This window comes from Ailuropoda melanoleuca, chromosome 10 (genome assembly GCF_002007445.2).
Source record: "Ailuropoda melanoleuca isolate Jingjing chromosome 10, ASM200744v2, whole genome shotgun sequence".
In the NCBI taxonomy this organism is placed as follows: domain Eukaryota; kingdom Metazoa; phylum Chordata; class Mammalia; order Carnivora; family Ursidae; genus Ailuropoda; species Ailuropoda melanoleuca.
In genome coordinates, this window is record NC_048227.1 from 67140425 (window position 1) to 67161173 (window position 20749).

Genomic DNA, 20749 nt, shown 5'->3' on the forward strand with positions numbered 1-20749 from the left:
GGGTGCTCCCCCGCGGCACTCCCCGGCCGGCGCCCGGGATGCTCGGGGCGCCCAGGGATGCTTGCGCGCAGGCTCGCCCCGACTGGCGTGGACTCCTGTTCCGTAATGACGGAAACCTGTCCTCTCTCTCAGGAAGAAAAATACTGCTAAGCTACAAAGTTACATTTAACCCAAGAGCAGAAATAAGTAAAACACTGAAATAATTCCGAGGACTTAATCACTGGCTTCTCAGTAGTCTGAGAGAAGACTTCAGGAACGTGTTGAAATCTAATTAAAATAACTCCACATCCAAACACTCACAGCATAATACACAAAAGTGGGCTAGGAAATAAAAGGTAAAGTTCTGATAGCAATGCAAAAATTATTACAATTTTTTCTAAGTTCGTTTTAAGGTCTCCAAAGGTATTTTTATTATGTACATTAATACATATTTAGAAAGCTTAAACTTACCAAGGTTTTTATCTTTGCTGTTAGATTTTATTAAAATAATCCAGTGCTTCCCTTTCAAAATTTGAGTAGAAAAAATTTAACTTCATCAATGGTAATTTTACAATTTAAAAGGCGACATAAGTATTTGAACTTACAAGTATATTTAACAAAAATGCACTTAAAATTATGCTAATCATGGTATATAAAGCATTTCACTTAAAAATTAGTTTTTAATCTCCACAAAACGTATTTTACGTAGGGTGTTAAAGTTTTCAAATTATAAAAGCGATACATGCTCATTGGAATAAACTTTTTAAAAGTTCTACATACATATATAAACAGTCCTGTGTACTCAAATGCCTTCCACCATCTCCTGTTAATTATAATTAACACTTTAATCTACGCTCTTCCAATATTAATGCATACATAAAGCATATATGCATGCATATATACATACGTGTGTATATATATATATAATATGTAGTCTTTCACATTTTGAAAGACCATTCATTTATTAAACTAATTTCTAATAGGTCACTGATAATAAAATTAAAGAGGATTTTTCTTATTACTCTGAAACCATTTGATTACTTTCCCAGAGTACTACTATAATCATTTCAGCTACCAGGCCAATTTTTCATACCCAACAGTAAGTTTTCCTTTTTATTGCCAATTGCATATAAAAATGGGCAAATGCAAGAGAAATCATTGATTAGTTCATTCCAACGTACTGTATGTCTTAAGCTTTAGAAGTTCTTCAAATTATAGGTATTTCTCAAGTGAGGCCTTCCATTTTAAGAGCCAGTTTTGGACAAGGATGATAGATGATTCAGGATGTTACAGGGCTTTGACATTGGATTGTTGAAACCCACCATTCACGGAAGCAGAATTATGTTCCATTTTTAACTGGAATCTATTCAGAACTCACCTGAATCACGTCAGAGTTTTTATGATACCAGTATCAACAATACACTTACTTCCACTTGTACACCTCTTCCTAGGGCACTTATACTGGTTATTTAGCATTTTTCAAAAGAGTTTAAGCTGAGTCATACTGAAGCTGCAAAGGAATCTTTCAAAAAGGTGCCATGCTTGTATACTCCACCTAGAGGCTATGTGGATTAAGGAAATTGAGTTTATTTAGCAAAAGCTTCTTATAAGTTCCATACTTTTATATTACAGTTCTTTTAAAAAATCTATTCTTAAAGTGAAACTACAGAATATTCTGAAGAGAAATTTTCACTTCATAACTTTTGTCTTAAATCCCAAGCCACAGGTTGGCCACCATTTTTCATACTTAAACTTGACAGGAGACCAGGATGTATTTGATCTGATGGTTCCCAAGCTTGTCAAGTTTTGATTGACCTTCCTGCTAATCTTATGCCCTCTGTAGACTGCTGATTCTTTGTTTCTCTAACAGAATGGAGCCATTTTTTTTAAGTTGGTCAATATCAATAATTACAAGCTACTGTCAGTTGAACATTTACAATGTACCAGAATTGAACATGGTGATTCTGCTTTTAGACTTCAGGCTTGTTCTAATTCCCAAAGATTACATATTTTACACACTAATCACAGATCTTCCCAAGTAGGGTAATTAGTTTAAAATTCCCTTGGTGACTTCCCTCACTCCTGACCATAAACGCAGATACTTGCAGACTGGGGTTACCATGATTAAATGAAACAATTAGTTAAGTTTTTAAATAAATTAATAAACTCCAACAGAGAACCTGTGCATCTGATTCTGTCGCTTCCTCTTTCGAATACAGAGGACAGGGGAATGAAAGCGGCGTTAAAAAAAAAAAATAAGACAACTGATGCTAATTATCAATAAGTTACTGAGCATTTTAAACTCAGTAGCTACAGCAAGGATTCCATTAGCATAAAAATTAAGGTACAGGTGTTCACTGAGTTACAGCCTGTGCTCCTTAAGGGTAGATTATCTTTCCATGGCCTCTGTCCTCACCCATCTCCCCCCACCCCCTCCACTAAGTTCCTTTATTCCACTATTCATTTGAGAGCCAGAAACGGAAGAATTACCTTCCTAGTTTCGGTTTTGGAAAGAGCCCAGGCTTTGGAGTTACAGAAACATAGCTTGGGTTCCGATTCTTTGGTTTGCTAGCTCTGTGAATTAGGGTAGATTACTTAGCCTCTTGGAGCCTCAGCTTTCTTGTTTGCATAATAGTATAATTAAATCCGTATGGTAAAGCTGTTGAGATTTAAGTAACAGGTTCGTGATATTGGCAAGACCAATGCCCAGCACAAAGTAGGTATAAGTTTATAACTCCTGACTATGTTCCTACGCCAGACCACAAATGCCACCTTACCTTATACCAATTAGGAGGCCAAGAGCACTATATGTATTGGTACAAATAAATACATACGAAATGAACAAAATGTGAAAACTCCACGTGACAATTACCAGACTTACCCTCATTTGGCTAGTTTAGTAGGTTTTACACTCCTGTCTAAAGTTTCTCCACTTAGCTTTTGGGTTTCCTATGTCATTGATATTTATCTAGTAGATATCTCAAACTTAACATGTCCAAAACTAATCCCCTACCCCTTGCAAAAAAGGTGACTCTTGCTGCCTTTATCTTCAAGATTTATCCAGAGTGTGATTGCTTCTCATACCCATGGCTACATGTGGTCCAAGCTACCATCAGTTCTTGCCTCTTGCCTTAAAATATCCACCTGTTTTTTCCCCCTCATTGTCTTACAGTCCATACTGAACACAGGATCCAAAATGATCCTTCTAAAATGAAAGTTGGATGTTACCCTTCCAATCAGAACCCTCCCAATGGCTTCCCATGCCACTCAGTATAAAAGTCAGAAGTCTTCAATGATGGCCTTTAAAACTTTGCATAATCTGGCCATGCCCCTCACACCCAATCTAATGGTCAGTTCTTTTCCCCCTTTATTCAATTTGCACCAGCCCTGCCTCCTTGCTTTTTCTTGAGCCAGCTAAGCATGCCCTACTTCTAGATACTTGCTATTCCTTCTAACTAGATATTCAGTATTGCTCCTTTCTTTCCTCTTTTAATCTTCATCAACAAATAGATGATCTCGTGAGATGTCGGATGCAGGGAACTTGCATCTGGAAATGTGCTAGAAGATGGAAATAGAAGTGGTCTAGGACAGAGCCATGAAATAAATACATAATAGGTCCTCAGAAAATGGCTGCTGACTTAGAGAATAAATCTAAAGCTGTTCAGTAAATTGCAGTTCATCATACAGTATGAATAAGTAGTACCTATACTATTTCTCATCTATTTAGGGAACAAAAATATCTACGCAGTCACACAGAAATGGGAATACGACGGTAGCACTAAGTAGATTCTCAACGCATGACTTAGAAACACCCCTCTGGTGTAGTGAATCCAAGAGGCAGGCTGCACAGTCCTAAACACCTTAGGAGGACCAGAAGGTCTCAGAGGTGATCTGTATTTGCAGTTGTCTTCCTCCCCCTACTAAATTGGTGGCAGCTTCTTTGAAAGAGCAGTCGTTTTACTCGTCTCTGGGCTCTTGTAGCAGAGCGCTCTGTAAAAGGTGCTTAATAAAAGCTGAATTACATATAACAATAAATTGCATAGAATGTCTTGGGTTGCACTTTAGTGTATCTTATTCCTCCTCATGCCTGTTCCCACCACCTATACTCCTGTATCCTGTTTCCTCACCTACGACATGAAGAGATGTCATGAGGAAAAAACCCGACTGTAGTCCCTTTGACAGTTGATGAGCTGAAGCCCCTTACTTGTGAGCCACAAGGGAAGTTTGCTAATAATGATTTTCCCCACTTTGGAGCCCTCTGATAATCTGGATCATAATATGGGGCAGCCCTTCCAAAGTGTGCTAGTAGCTTGTTAAAAGATGACATGTAAAAAGGGGAGGGATTTCACAGCTGAACAAACTTGGGAAATGCTGGATTAATGTTACTGGTGTTCTTTACTGAAGAAGTCTCAGAACACTTACTCTGCCAGTGTGCCTTATGTATCCTCAAGACAAGGTTGTAGCATTTCCCAAGTTTTTGGCCATGTTGTTTTGTTTGTGAGGAGCCCTGCCCAGGGACTAGGGTTTCACAAACGAACATTTTGAGAAACTCTGGTAAGAAATGTAAGAATTTTATAAGGAGCAATTCAATGCCTTTCTGGATCTTCTGCCGTGAGAAGCCAATTTTAGCAGCCACTACATGGCTTAAGTGGACATTAAAAGGGTTTTTGATATCATCTCATAATGTAATTACTGAATATGAAATAATGTTTTGGTTTTTAACCCTAGACTTGGAATGGAAAATTATCTATGTGGGCTCTGCAGAAAGTGAAGAATACGACCAAGTTTTAGACTCTGTTTTAGTGGGCCCTGTTCCCGCAGGAAGGCATATGTTTGTATTTCAGGTAAGATTATTCTTGGTAAGTATGTATGCCAAATATGTTTCTAAACTATTATCTCATGGTCCTTATCCATTTCCTTTTGGGTTAAATCACTCTGCTTCTGCTGTATGCTGTGAAAGGTTAACGTGATGTTTACTCCAGAGTGTGCACAGCCTGCAGTAAAGCTTACAGTGTCATGGCACACATGGTGGTTAATTTGGGGCTCTTCCTGTGAATAGTCCTATAGTATCAGACTTTCAGGGTGGCTGTCCAGCAGCCCAATACAGGGAGTCAGTGTATACTACTAACTGGTATAGTTAGTAATATGCATCTTCAGTTTATCGTTTCAGCCATTAGGAGTAATGATCACACAAACAACTTTATTTCAGCATAATCAGTATTTGAGCTAGGTTAATAAGTATGCTGCTAGATAGAGATCTATTGTATAAACTTGAATAATTGGAACTAAGGTCCAGTGGTTTACTAAAGCATCTAATCTACACATATTATAGAGGATTACTGTTACAAATCTACTGCTCTATTATTTGTTAGGGGAAATTCTAATACAAATTATGTTCTTGGATATCACTGACAGTATTTGGGTCTGTGCCAAGGCTTTAGACACTGTCTTCTGTATTCAAAGTGTTACTTCTTTTAAGCCATGTTAAATTGTTTTATAAAGCTATGCAGTCACTTCTCAATTATCCATGCTTATTATAGGGAGATATTTATAAGTAGCCCAAAGAGTAGCCATAGGCTTAAAACAAAACAAAACAATTAATTTTGTTACAAGTATTTCTATACAACAGAGTCCAGTTAAGTAGAACCTACTGAAAAGACTTCATCAGGAAAGAAAATTACCTCTTCTATCCCCGACTCCCTTTTTTCTCATTTCACAGATGGGACTGATTTAAATGAATACTGTTGGTCAGCTAATCCCATCAGATATGGGCCAGGAATTATAAACATATGGTATCTCTAGAGCTGCTACCCATCCATCCCCTCTCCTAAACACAGATTTCAGAATCCTGGTCTCCTAGTCTTAGTGCTTTTTATTAAAAACCAACAAATAATTTACTATGTTTAGACAAATGGTTAAGAAAAGCTCAAATATATTAGTTCAAATCTACTCATTAAAAGTGCTGTTAACTTGAGTTGTGTGAGTGCATAACCTTGGTGAAAGATGTGGATACCAGAGAATGTGTAGAGGAAAGCACTGCAGTTAAAGACCTGCTTCATTCACATCCTGGCTCCGTTGCTTATTAGACACATGTGACGTTAGACAGGCTCCCTAGCCTCCCTTAGTCACTCTAGTCGTCTATAAAATGTGGATAATACCTCATCAGAATGTTATGAGGATTAAATGAGGAATAAAGCAGTTAAGTGTCATCACTGACAAATAGCGCCCTACTTCTATAATTAGAACTAAATTTTTATTCCCTTAAGTTCTTGAAATTATTACAAAAAAGAAGCAGTATTTGCTTTGACCCACAAGTTTGGAAAACACATACTTAATTGATGATAATTCACGATGTGGTAAGAAACATGGATTGACATGTAGTGATATACCTTTTTATGCTACTATAAAACCTGCAAATAAATCCTTTGACTTTGAAACAAATCCTTAAAATGTCTTTTCTGTATGTTTACGTTGTTAAGAACACTCTTAAGCTTTTGGCTTAGAGTGAATAATTTATTCAAAAATATTTCCCTCCAGTGATTTCCGAGTTTTACCTTGGTATCAGTGTTCATGTTGCCAAAAAGGACAGAGGAAGCACCATGCGATTTAAATCAGATAGTCACCCTGTACATTTTACAAAATTCACCATTATCAACAAAAAGGGACTAAAATACAGTTTTTGTTTTGTGCTTTAAACAAACTGCCATAGTATTTTCTTGGTCTGCCATGAATAAGCACGCCTTTCTCCTGAGTGTGTCAAAGGCTAGCAGGAAGATGTCCAGACATCTGCCTAGTACTGCTGGTTGAAGTTAAAAATCTCTACCTATCACTTCATTCTAAGTGATGTGAGAGGCCTATGAGTTTTTCTACTTGAATGTGAATTGGCTCAAGTTGAATCCTTTGGCAAACAAATTTTAAAACACAAACATGGATAGAACCAATTTACTGAGGGGATGGGAAGCACTAAGGGGGGAAGGTTTCCATAGCAGTACTGAACTACCTCTGTTTCCAGTTCTCCACTCATTTCCAGAACCTTAGAATCTCTCTGAGTAACCTGGAAGTAACCTGACCCCTCTGGGGGGAGGGGTTGCACAGGATCTATAAGACAAACAGCATACTCTCAGGCCCTCAGTCTTCCTGCTGATCTCTCTCCAATTACTCAAATTATTTCATGTCAGGAAACGAGTTATGAATGAATTTCAAAATACTACAGATGTACTGTGTGCCCAGAGCTGTGCCAGACATGAGATTATAGAGATGAAATGGATAGAACTTCTGTCCAGGAAAAAGCTTAGAATCCCAGCGAAGACTGAAGGGTAAACATATTTATTTATATTATTGGACACATATTAGTAGAGGATGTGTGTTAATAATTTTAAGTGCAAAAACAGTATTATTAATTCTACCTTCTGAATCAGAAAGGGGTTCACTGGAGTCACCTCTGTGGCTCAGTTGGTTAAGTGTCCAACTCTTGAAATCAGCTCAGGTCTTGATCTCAGGGTTTTGAGTTCAAGCCCCGTGTTAAGCTCCACACGGCATGGAGCCTACTTAAAAAAGAAAGGGCTTCACTAAGGATACATTTCATGCAAATTTAGAAATATGAATTTTTTAGGATGTTAGGGAAGAACGATACAGGCCAAGAGAATGGTATATGCAAGGCACAGAGGCATGAAAGATTACCACTACATTTTAAAGAACTCTAATCCTAGAATAAGAGTAAGAGGTGTAGAATTAAAGGGAATGTGAATGGTTGAAGACAAATTGTGAAGGGCCTTATAAATGAAATTAAAGAACAGATTTTCATCTAAGAAATGGAGTAATCATCTGGAGTTTTTAAAAACTGGTGAAGGAATAGGAATGGATCTTTGCCCAGCTAATGTTGGCAGTAGTGCAAATAGCAAGTGAGCTAGGGGATCCCAGTTAGAAAGTTTCAGCAGTATTCCAGATAAGAGAAGACACGAGTTGAGTCTTCAGAGATGAGAAATGTTGAGACTGGCTGGATATGGGAGGTAGGGAAGAGAGGGTACTGAAATTTTTAGCCTAGGTTGATGTTTTAGACTAGATGGATATTGTGTACCTTTTTGTACCATCTACATGTGATAGGTACACAATAATCATTAGTCTTTGATGATAATGGCCTGATTGAGAATGTCAGCGAGGGGTGTTCCCAAGCTATGGCACTGGATGAAGTATTCACTCAGGCCCAGGGATGTTCTTTAGTGCCCTGGCAAGAGTAAGCTAATCTGCTGGGAATGAGTTCATCCATTCACCACTCAGAATGGCTGCCTCAGGTCATACTCAGATACTGTCACTGTCCCTCAGCCCATGACTCCATCCAACCAGTTTCCTTACTGCCTCGCGCACTGCCATGGACAGGACCCTAGCCTTTGCTCATGCTGTTAGCCTTCTCTAGCTTACTTGCTTCACCTTCTGCATTCCTCAAGATTCAGCAGCTTGATTCAAAACAATGTCATTAAGTGTATCCGCTTAAACCAATCTTTAGCTTCATTGTATTTCCATAGTATGTGTGGTTTAAGTAGTACACTATATTCTAGTGCCTATCAAAGTCATTCACAATAGACGATTAATATTTTTGAAAATCTGCTGTAGAGCTATTTCTATTCCATTTTCAGTCTTGTATTAACTTACTATTAGACTATCTGTGCAGGGTGGGAGAGTGGGTGTGAGAATATGTGTCCTGAGTATAAGAGAGAAACTAATATAATAAATGTTTGCTGCCAACAGGCTGTGTGGAGATCATTGAATACTTACTAATTTAGGTTTGAAAATTATGACTGGAAATTATGACTGGAATCAATTAGACTATGGCTCAATTGTTTGTTATATTTTATAAAAGGTTTTATAATTGAACATTGTATAATCCCTCATGAACTACCACACAGTCTGGCTAGACTTATCTTCCTATAAAAAGTAGTGACATTTTCAGGTGCACAGAGGGAATCATATACTGTGGAGAAATTTCTGAACTCTATTTTCTGACTAAGTCAATCTCAGAAATGAGCATTTGCCTTCCCAGTATGATTTCCAAGTTTTTCTTGCTCTGTCCTTAACTAATGGTGCTCAAGGTAACCAAAACTCCAGTCTTGCTTGCGGTTAACAGCCTTTTGTGATGTATTTCTTTTCTTTTTAAATTATTCTAGGCTGATGCACCTAATCCAGGACTCATTCCAGATGCAGATGCAGTAGGTGTAACAGTTGTACTAATTACATGCACCTATCGAGGTCAAGAATTTATTAGAGTTGGCTATTATGTAAATAATGAATATACTGAGACAGAACTAAGGGAAAATCCGCCAGTAAAACCAGACTTTTCTAAGGTAATGTTCTGACTATTCCTTTTTCATTACTTTTACTATACTTTATTTAAGTAGATATCATTTCATAGTATATTATGAAAATAGTTTGGAGACAAAATCAATTTGAGGTCCTTGTGCCAACTGGGGAAACTAACCTATGGCATTTCCCATACATGATTATGTCTTAGAGGTTAAGTATTTCTGGTTATGGAAAACAGCTTCTGAGTGAGAAGTTGAAACCTGTGCTTCAGGAATACAGATTCTCAGAAATACTTCCTATTTTATGATTTTTCACTGGGACCTGTAACAGTTTAGTAACTGGTGACTTAATGTGAGATTGAACACTCCATCTGCCCGATCATGCAAGAAAAATTACATGGGAGTAGAATGGAATGTTCTTTCTGATAATTAGGCTGGAATATTTAATCCCAGTATGGGACCTTCCAGTGACTCAATGTATTAGTTACCTATATGGCACCTTGTATATATATATAAGCAAAAAACAAACAGAAAAAACTAGAATACTGTTTCTGAGAATGAACCATAATAATTAAAAGGTAGGAAACTAATAATGAGAAGTTATATTTGGGGAGATTTTTATTTTCTTTGAAAATATTACTGAAGAGACACCACATCAATCTAAAAAGCATACTAGTTAGATAAAATGTCCTGTGAAGAATTCACCCTCAAAAAAGAAAAGATTCCTTTTAGGAAACAGAAGTATAAAGGGGGTTAGATATTTTGTCGGTTAGTAAATGATCTGGATGAATTCCCTCAGATTTTCCATATCCTGTTTCCATTAGGCTAAAATAATTTTTTTGCTGTAGCCCTAGTTCTTGTGTATTAGTTATGTTAAAGGTGCTTTACTTAATTTTATGCCTTTGTGTATGAACTTAGCCCTTTAGGAGTACTGATTTAAAGAACCATTTTATTAAGCTCCTATTTGTATATGGTATCTAACTTTCTTAATGTTTTCTCTTTATATATTTCCTTCTTCCTTTAGCTTCAAAGGAACATTTTGGCATCTAATCCCAGAGTCACAAGATTCCACATTAATTGGGAAGATAACACAGAGAAACTGGAAGATGCAGAGAGCAGTAATCCAAATCTACAATCACTTCTTTCAACAGATGCATTACCTTCAGCATCAAAGGGATGGTCCACGTCAGAAAACTCGCTAAATGTCATGTTAGAATCCCATATGGACTGCATGTGACCACCTGCCATCCCTTTAGTACAAATTAAGCTATAAAAACACACAGAACTATTTCCCTGAAATTCCGTAAGTACATAGTCAAGACACAATGTGAAGAATTTGTTTAAAAACATCCTGTAGAAAGTTTATAAGAAAACCAGTATTTGAGCAAATTGTGGAATATAAATACAACTATTTTTAAGTAATTTTTTTCTCTAATGTGTTATTTTATTTGTTCTGAAACTAATCTGATTAAAACATATATATTATTTTCTTCTCCTCTATATGTAATTAAAGCACTTATAAAGAAAAATATAAATCATTAGACCAGGTTGTAAAGCAGTCTTAGCCTTTTGGACAATAATCTTTGGACCACTACTTTACTGGCCTTCAGAAAAACAAACTTCTGACTTCAACTAAAATGTTTCTTCCTGTGATAAATAGTTTGGTTTAATGTGAAGGGCAAATTTCCATTCTTTTTTTGTCATGTCCTTAAAGAAGGGATTTGAAGTCAACTATATGCTACCATGAACTTTAGGACCTGATTATCTAGGCCACCTTGAAGCCTCTCATGGCTGCTATCACATGGAAGGTTAGACAGCATTCAGTTTGGTTTCTAAGATGATAACAAATGTGGTTAATTGTTTTTAAGGTCCTTTGGCTATGGTTTTTGTTTTATAACAGTTTAGGACATAAGAGTACTCTTTGAATCATACATTTTTAGCCAGTGAATTCACAACATCAAGAGTAGATATAAACTCGCTAAGTTTAAGAATAGGATATTATAATGACTTAGACCTATTCGTGAGATTTATAAAAATACTATGAACTTAACTCTTCAAAATTGACTTGGTAGATCATCTGTTGTTGGCAGCATTAATTAAAAAACAGTGGATTTGGGAAGGTGTATTTAGCTTTATCATAATAGATAAGTCACTATTTTGGAAATATATATATTTTCACACATGTGGTACTCTTCTCCATATCCCTTGACACTCATGCAGAATACGATTAGGCGTATTTGTGGTTGATATATTTTAGATAGTCTTTCCAGATAAGTTTTTTAAAAACAATCTTGGAAAGGAATCCATTAACTAAGTGGGCCAAAAGGTTCTTTTTCTTTGATGACAGCTAGGTCCTTCCTCAAAGTTTCTTATGCTTCATTAAATTAAGTGTAGAATATTCTCATTACTCTTGCTGCTAAGCAAGACATTAGCCATATGATGCAGTTATGCAGTGCCTTCATATCTAAAACTTTTATACTGCACTTTTTAAAGCTATTATTTTGAGGAAGGGAAAAGGGCATTTGTTTGAATATGGATTCTAAGTTGTATATATTTCCTGTCATTCTAAAAAAGAATTTGTGAAGCAAAATTTTGCTAAATGTTAAACTTTGAAATTTAATATACCAGATTATTAAAATACTGTCCACTAACTAGTTCATAGATTTTAAAAATAAAATACATCCAACTGTTAAAACTATATGAAGAAAATTTCATTTTTGTCTAATTGCAATTAAAGGAAAATGTTAAAATATTAAAATGAAAATAAAAGTAAAATTTTCCAACAAAGAGCTCAGTGGTTAATATAACAAGAACAAGATATGTGCTTATTAGAAATAAAGCATATATAAGCCAAATTACCAAATAAAGCAATTTACTGCTGAGTTTTTATTCTAATTATAATGACTGATTTGTACTGAGACAAGGGTTAGGTTTTTACATCAATTTGTAAATGGATAGCTAATTTTCACAAAAGGATAAGACTTAGTTTTTAAGTCATCTCTTAAAATTTTTATGATTCTATAAGATTTAGAATTCAGACATTAGGGGCTAAGAAGCTATAGCACGGGGATTTTATTTTCCCTGTTTAGCTTCATTTATAGACACTATCTGAATTATAGCTAAAATATTTGGAACAGTTTTTCTCCTTTTTGATTACAGTAAATAGCTCTGTCATGAAAAGATAAACTCGAACCAATTACCTATGCCACAGAAGAGAGAAGCAAGTAGGCTGGAGGGAATGAGGATATCAGTTGAGCTAAGAAAACATTCAGGAAATCTGAGGACCATGCATGCATTTGTTCATTTATAACCTTAGGCTTCCATGTGGTCTTATTTGGTTTTAAGATGTGGGGTTTCTAATTTTACCAAGAAAGTCTATGGGAGCAATTTTCAAAACTTTTTACGGTAATCCCTGATTTAAGGGGGAAAAAAAAGTATGACCCTGTAACACAAGTATTTATGTTAATTTTCATGAAACTGCACCCATATAGTGCATCTTTAATGTGTGCAGTATATTCTGGTATCTTTCATTGTATTTCACTTTTAAAGTGCTGGTTTTGACCCCCTGAACTGGCACAGATGATTCTAAGGGGTTGCAATACACAGTTTGAAGAAAGGCTAGTCTGGCCTTTGGAGTAGATGAGACTTAGCAATAACTTTTCTATCATTCTAAAATTTATATTCCCCGTACCTGTCTCTTCTATTTGGATTATGATCTTGACATTAAAAAAAGAGGGAAAAGTGCTAGTGTAGTGAATCAGCAGCCATTCACTTGAAAACTGTCCAGCTATTCTGAAATTACTAGTAGCCCACCAGATAGCCTGGACTCATTTCTTGGCCCTCCATATAATTCTTAGGAAACATTCCACATAATTACTTGGCAAACAATTTTACTTGTTTGTTATTGGTATCATTTTATACAGAACTCTAGAACAGGGGGTCATAAGAATTTTTAAGTGCTCGTAAAGTGTTCTTTATATATTCTTGCCTACTACCCTTCCAGTATGCTGAACCTTGTCTACACCTCTGCATTCACAAATCCCTTCTCAGCAATGCTTAATGTACTATTCAGTTATATTTCAAAATCCGAGTTCCTTAGAATGGGGCTTTCCTTATATAGGACTATTAATGCAGCATTTGCTGCTTTATGAGAAATTTTATATTATAAGTTTCTCATAAGAAATTTCAGCACAGGCTTCCCTTAATAAGTAGCAAAGAACATTTGTAAAATGTGTGAAACCAAAGGCCTATTACAGAAGAATAGGAGAAATATTTCCCCATTCAAAACTGTAATATGGAATCAAGACATGTTTTCTAAAAATTTTCCTAAAATTACTTTATAATCAAATCCTGCATTCTGTCCGCAAAGGCTTTTCAATGTATTTGTTGAAGAATCATCACAGCGTATGAATGAAGCTCCACAATGTAACAAAAGTATGCTTTCCACATATTAAAGACATTTCTACCTAAGAATTTTCAGTAGGAGCTACTATTGCCTCTGAGATCTATAAGCACAAAAATGCCTCAGGCCCCTATGCCATTGATCCACTTTGGTAAAGTGAGATTTTTTCCCATTTATCTCAACTTTCTGTTTACTAGGTCCTCATAAAATGCCAGATGGCGCATGCTTTTTCCACATTAAATAGGATCTTTCAAAACTAAGATGCGAATAGATATATGGGATAAGTTTAAGGAAAATAAGTGAAAGTGGAACTTATAAAATACTTTCGTAGAACTACAAAAGTACTGCTATATATTTTCTTTGATTTTTGGCAGTAACTAAAAAATTAGCTTGAAATTTATCCTATGTTAGGTAGTTTTTCATCAGAAAAACATTGTTGGCGTCTGTAGTACAGTTAAATTAACTGAAATTATCATGTAAAATACCTGCACTAGTAGATCCAATTCCTGTGGTGAGCACAGATCGTGGTGTAATCTTTGCTGCATACTTGAGGAACTGAGATTTCCCTGTGCCAGGATCCCCAACCAATAAAAGATGAGATTCACCTAGAAAAAAGTTAATAAAGTTTTAAATTTTTATAAAAAGACCCATGAATAAGTGTAACTAATCAAGAAGAAAATGGTCTACTTGGAATGCCAAGACAATTTATATTTTATGCTTTTGCTGTATATTTAAGGCCATTTAAGGACAGACTTAACCAGATAGCCTTAGAAAAGCTAACTATCATCATAAATAACAATCTAAGCGATTTCTGAATGTGACATTTAAAATCTAAGTTAATAGACTGTGCTGTTTCCAGATGTTCAGGCATATGTCTAACATTTAAAAATTTTTTGGCTTATAAAGTTTCTGATTTTATTTAAATCTATTTTTATTTCTTATTTTACTTAAAGATTTTATTTATTTGAGAAAGAGAGAGAGGGTGCACAAGCAGGGGGAGGGGCAGAGAGAGAGGGAGAAGCAGGCTCCACACTGAGCAGGGAGCCCAATGTGGGGCTCCATTCCAGGACCCCGGAATCATGACCTGAGCTGAAGGCAGATACTTAACTGACTGAGCCAGCCAGGTGCCCCTTAATCTATTTTTAAATACCAAACTACTTAAGTCTTTCCGTACAAGCCATACAAATATTTTATTCCATTTTTATTTAAGTATTTTTAAGTTTTCAGGACTTTATAAGTGCTTTATAAGTATCAAATCGCTTATGATAACAGTTAAATGAAGACCTTTTCATTTTATGAAAATTTTAGTAATTTAATGAACTATCTACCTTAAAGTACTTATTTTCAAATGTAACAAATGAACATGAGTATCTTGTGGTATGTATTATCTCACTGATCAAATTTATTCAGTAATATTCAAGTATTTCCTAAATACATTAATAGGAAACTCCTACTTAAGCTCAACATTTAGCAAGGTGCCTTGAAATGAGTAGGTAATCAAAACATACAATACACATAAACTTTATTATACTTACTATTCTATACTGTACCATATGGTTTTAGAAATCTTACTAACAGCCTTGTTTATAACAATGTCCTTTTAGTCTTTGGTTATTATGACCCTCAGGTGGCCTATATTAGGGCCATAATAAACCTACTCTATGCCAGATTCAGGTCAGTTAAATGTGTTAGCCACAGAAGAGCTTTCTGCCATTTGAACATAATTATAGAGTACTCTTTGCTTGAACGTGTGACCTACAGCAGCACCTCATGGCAGATGGCACTTTTGCTACCTACCAGCAGAAGGGGAATCAGCAGGCAGATGACTGAGAGCAGCAGTCTGAGAGCAACACATTGACAGTCACAGATGGAGAGATGCTGACTTGGAGACCTTAAAAAGCACTATTCCTAATCTTTTTCCCTTGAAGACAGACTGGAGATCCAATGAAAAACAGTAATCAAAATGTAAAGACTTTATTTTGTGGCACCCTTACAGATTGGAGCAAAGATTATGGTTAGAAAATAAAGCTCAACAAGTCATTTTTATTCAGGAAAGAAACACTCTGGCTTCTCACCTTGTATATATTAACATTTCTCAAAAAGTTTTAGGTAGGTACTAACCTCTGACCCGTGTTCCTGTAGCATCAGTCCTTTGAATCCCACCAGCCAGCACCATGGCCACAGCAAGCTTTACTAGATACATCCCAAAAACTTGTGGGCACAAGCTGGCCAATATTTCATTCCTTCCTAGGAAAGGCAGAAAGGTCAGATGTTACCAACAGTTTTCAAGAAATCCTATCTGAAATTTCCTTTCTTATCCTAACTTCCTAGAAATATACTCTGCCATCTAAAATGATCAAGAGGACCATTTCCAAATGCCTAAAAGGAATAAATAACTGTTTTGGTCCTAAAATTCCTTCTCTTATTAATGCCATGATATAAGAAAAGTCTGCTTTTTATTCCTTGCTTTTTATTTTTATACCTGCTTAAGTTTCCATGAATTTATCATACTTTATAAGGGACAGAAAGGAATCACTTTTATTCCCTCATTAAGCCAACATTATCCCTTTAAAATACCACTGTACTTTGCTCCACTGCCTAAATAAAATGAAGGTGTTCGATCTCCAGCAGTAAGTCAGATTGCAGGAGCCAGTAATCTTTAAATACAAGAGGTCCTTGGGGCTCCAGAGGTGTAAGAGAAGTAAAATCAATCTACCCTGTGAGTCAATTTAGCATTTGCTCTGAACAATTTGGTACAATCTGTTTTACCTAGAATTAAGTTACCAGGGTATCAGAGTATTAAAAAGATCATTATAAACTACAATTCTAGCAATGAAGCTAGAAGTCTTGGATTCCCCTGATCATGTGTTGTTGCTTCTTAAGATTTTATTTATTTTAGAGAGAGCAGGAGCAGGAGGGGCAGAGAGAGAGAGAAAGAATCTCAAGCAGACTCTGCGCTGAGCACAGAGCCCATCTCGGGGCTTGATCCCAGGACCCTGAAGTCATGACCTGAGCTGAAAACAAGAGTCAGAGGCTTAACCCACTGTGCCACCCAGGCACTTCTGATCATGTGCTTTATTTTTTTTTTTTAACATTTATTTATTTGACAGAGCACATGCACACGCACAGGTAGGGGGAGCAGCAGGCAGAGAGAGAAGGAGAAGCAGGCTCCCCACTGAGCAGGGAGCCCAATGCAGGGGTGGATCCTAGGACTCTGGGATCATGACCTGAGCCAAAGGCAGACACTTAACAGAGCCACCCAGGCACCCCTGATCCTGTGCTTTAAATAAGAGAATATCACTGTTTGGGTTTCTGTTTTCAGAAATGTCAAAACACCACATCTGAGAATCTGTCTATCCCACATATAAATAAAATAGGTATTTCATTCAATCACTGGCCTAATTAACCAGCAGAGGCTCTTAGAACTGATGACATCCTAACAAGCCTGTCTTGAGTTTGTCTTAACTTATATGGAATCCACTACTGTGATGGTACTCTGTCTACATGCTGGCAACTAATTTGCATGTTTCAGGACTTCCATGTTTGTGCTCATGTTTCAGAGGTAGCTCTTTTGAGGAGGAAAATAAGCTTGTAAATATTTAGCTGATTATTCCAGTTCCAGAAGCTTTTCTGCCATACCATTAAGGGAAAGGAAAGGGGCTTCCCCCAGAATTTACAGCCTTATACACAAAGGCTACTTTTTGTAATGAATCAGAATTGATCCAATTGCATTGTAGAGTGATATGACCTGGGATGGCAGAAATGGTGAAGAAAGAAAACCTTTTAGTAAAATGAGGATCAGAAAAAAGAAATAATAAATCCTAGAAGGCAGTTCATTAACTGCCAGAGGGAATCCCTCCCTTTCCTGAGGTAAAAGCCCAGAGGAAAAAAGATAAAGAAGGTTTGGGATCTAAGCAAATAAGACCTTACAACAGGTAGGTGAATTCTGACCAGAATTACACATACAAAGAAGGAATAGCCCCAACAAGCAGATTTAGGAGTAGGCAAACTGACCTGGGAGACTTCTATACCAGCTTTGCTGAATGAAGGTGGATTCAGTGACTGATGTGCTGACAGGAAACATACCCCAGTGGTAAAGAGCACAGGCTCTGGGGTCAGAGGCCTGGATTCACATCCCAGTGCTACTACTTACTACCCGTCTAACCTTGGGCAAGTTTCTTAACCTCTCTGCCTCTATTTTTTTATCTTTAAAATGGAATGATAATGGTATCTTATAGAACTGTTGAGGACAAAGGACATAATAAGTGTGTGGCACACAGAATAAACAATACCTGACACACTTAACTGTTAAACTATTATATTACCTGTATTACTTGTGCTTATTTCTGATCTCAAGATTTCCTCACAATGTAGTTAACACAAAAGATATACTATAAAGTCAGGTCTGAAGTACCAGAGAAAAATAAAGGGGAAGAACCATCCCTTAAACTTGTTGTCTAAAGTTCCTTGAATCATGGCAATAGATGCTCCCAATGGCTGTATCATGGAAGAGAATACATTAGAGTGAATACTCCCCCAACCCTATCTCCTCCCAAATTTCTGATTCTAGACCATGTTAATAGTGTGTCTATGGCTTATTAGCCCACTCTTGTGGCATGGACCTCAGTTACCCCAATGAAGAGGACTTCCTAGATCTAAGGTAACTGAGTCATCCCAGAATGGGTTCAGATGGCCCAAAAGACCCCAATCCCTACATTTGGGTTTCTATTCAGCATCTAAGCATGAGGGTCAGAGGATCCCTTACATTACTATAGACTGGAATAAAGGGTTCAGCTTCTAGACAGTACCCACAGTATGAGATCTTAATGGAGCAGATCAGCCTCCAAGAGCTGAGTAGTAAAGTAATCTCTGGCTTTAGACTAGCAAAATGAAGATCTCCTTCTGGATACAGCTCCCCACCTTCACCACCCCTTCCCTTATTGCCCCCAACGAGCACACATACACTTGGAATTGGTAAAGTACATGTACTGGTACTGGGTATTTGGGAAACTAAGAAAGCAGAATCCCTTCAGACTAAAAAGAAAAATGTTGCCTCATTTTCTTTCTTTCCTTACTTAGGTTTCTTACAAGGTCATTATATTTACATCTTCCTTTTATCCAGTAAATGAGTTGTACATCCATAACCTTCTAATTAAAATACTCTCTTAATTGCCAGCACAAAGCACTTCTCATGGTCTGTTTAGAACACTGTATGATGCCCTTCCTTCACTGTTACAGGAAGAGCTAAGCTTTGGCACTGCAATTAATAAGAAATGACTGTGGTCCAAGGAAGAGTTATAGATTTTTGTGAGGACCTGACCCTAAGAAACAATTTTAAATACAAAAATTCATTTAAAAATATGTATGGTTCTTAAAGGGCTTGCTTAATAAAGCTACAATGTGGAGAACATTAGTTCCTTCTGTACTGATTAGATAAAAGAATGATCAGGAACCACTACATATGTGCCATATGCAGAAGCATAAGAAAAATATCATCACACAAAATAAAAGCAAAGTACCTACAGTTAGGCAAATAAGAACCTTATTTTGTGAACTGGTCTCTGTCCAGTTCAGTATTTGATTTTTTTTTTTTTAAGATTTTGTTTATTTTAGAGAGAGAGAGACACCTCATAAGCAGGAGGGGCACAGGGAGAGGGAGTGAATCTCAAGCAAACTGTGTGCTGAGCGTTGAGCCTGACACAAGGCTCAATCTCATGACCCTGAGATCATGACCTGAGCCGAAACCAAGAGTCAGACACTTAAGCGACTGTGCCACCCAGGCACCCTTCAGTATTTAAGAATAAAGTAATCAATATGTATAAGGCTTGAGATGAAATTTATTAGAAACAGTCTATCACTGGCTTCAGTTTATTTTTCTCAGAAGATGCCTCCAAGGAAGAATGAAAACAGGCATTTGAAGATTTAACTGGTGTTTTATACCTTTGGAATTTTAAATAAAAAAAACTCTATGGGGGCGCCTGGGTGGTACAGCGGTTAAGCGTCTGCCTTCGGCTCAGGGCGTGATCCTGGTGTTATGGGATCGAGCCCCACGTCAGGCTCCTCCGCTGTGAGCCTGCTTCTTCCTCTCCCACTCCCCCTGCTTGTGTTCCCTCTCTTGCTGGCTGTCTCTATCTCTGTCGAATAAATAAAATCTTTAAAAAAAAATACTCTATGAACCCAAAGGCTGTGACGTTTTAGTCTACATATCTTAGTGCCACAGTCCAAAGTTTTTGCTCTGATGACAAAGCTTATTTTTTGCATCTTTCTATCTCTCATCATCTCTTTCCTACTGACTGCATGTTTAAAAATCTTTAGCTGAAACCGCATGAAGTTGTCTTTATTACCTAAGGTACATCAGAAAAGAAATAAGGCTCTCATAGGATGAGGTTTCATAGTAGGATGCATTTTGTCTATTTAAGGAGGAACTGTATATATATGCTTGGTAAAGAAGGGAGAAAACTGGTAGTACAAGTAATGTCTAAAATAATAGAAATGGAAAATTTCTTTTAATCCACCCCTGATTTTCCACAAAGATCTCTGAATAAAAAAGATTCCACCAGAAAAGGGCTCTTCAAAAGGAAACTACGGCTAGTACTGACGAATGCTATCACCCTTTGAATTCGGCCATTGAGTTTTGCAGCATGTAAGGCTCCTCCTAATCACAGACCTCATATTTAACTACTTAATGAAATGTCATTAATAATTATCAGATTTATACCCTTAATCACAAACCTGCAAAGGGATCACTCTTATAGGACTCCCAAAAATCTTCAAATTCCTTTTGGATCTCCTCATCCATGATGATCCCTGCAGACTGCTCATTATTTACTTGGACATAATTGGCTTTCAGGACTATCTCCACTTCACAGCGCACACCTTGCTGAAAGGGCTTCCACCGTTGCATTACAACTCCGTAAACAGTGAGGTCATCACCTAGGAGAGAGCACCAAGTAGCAGTGAAGTCCAGGAGGAGCACACTGCTTGCTGGACACAGACCTGCATGACACAGATCCAGAAATAAATAAACCACTCTCCCACCAGGTTTAGAATGGTAAATACTCACCTAGAAAAC

At 36.9% G+C, this 20749-nt stretch overlaps 2 protein-coding genes across 9 annotated transcripts in view; one reads left to right on the top strand and one right to left on the bottom strand.

The window, feature by feature from the left end:
• The window catches only part of ASF1A (anti-silencing function 1A histone chaperone), an 11633-nt gene extending 936 nt beyond the window's left edge, over positions 1-10697 (top strand). The window contains exons 2-4 of the mRNA XM_002918497.4: positions 4708-4823; positions 9141-9317; positions 10300-10697. Of these exons, the coding sequence (XP_002918543.1) occupies positions 4708-4823; positions 9141-9317; positions 10300-10512 (506 nt within the window). The 3' untranslated portion in view covers positions 10513-10697. The remainder of the gene's footprint in view (positions 1-4707; positions 4824-9140; positions 9318-10299) is intronic.
• The window catches only part of MCM9 (minichromosome maintenance 9 homologous recombination repair factor), an 89192-nt gene that overhangs the window by 50649 nt on the left and 17794 nt on the right, over positions 1-20749 (bottom strand). For 5 of the 8 annotated variants that reach the window (XR_004628111.1, XR_004628112.1, XM_034669046.1 and 2 more), the window contains exons 5-7: positions 20410-20610; positions 15799-15924; positions 14163-14282 (exon numbers count right to left, since the gene is read on the bottom strand). Coding sequence is in view for 6 of the 8 variants with exons in the window: in XM_034669046.1 (XP_034524937.1) it covers positions 14163-14282; positions 15799-15924; positions 20410-20610 (447 nt within the window). In the remaining 2 variants the exon portion in view is untranslated. Of the gene's footprint in view, positions 1-385; positions 3538-14162; positions 14283-15798; positions 15925-20409; positions 20611-20749 lie in introns of those variants that run through there. The other 3 variants (XM_034669047.1, XM_034669048.1, XM_019798927.2) reach the window with 3 other exon arrangements.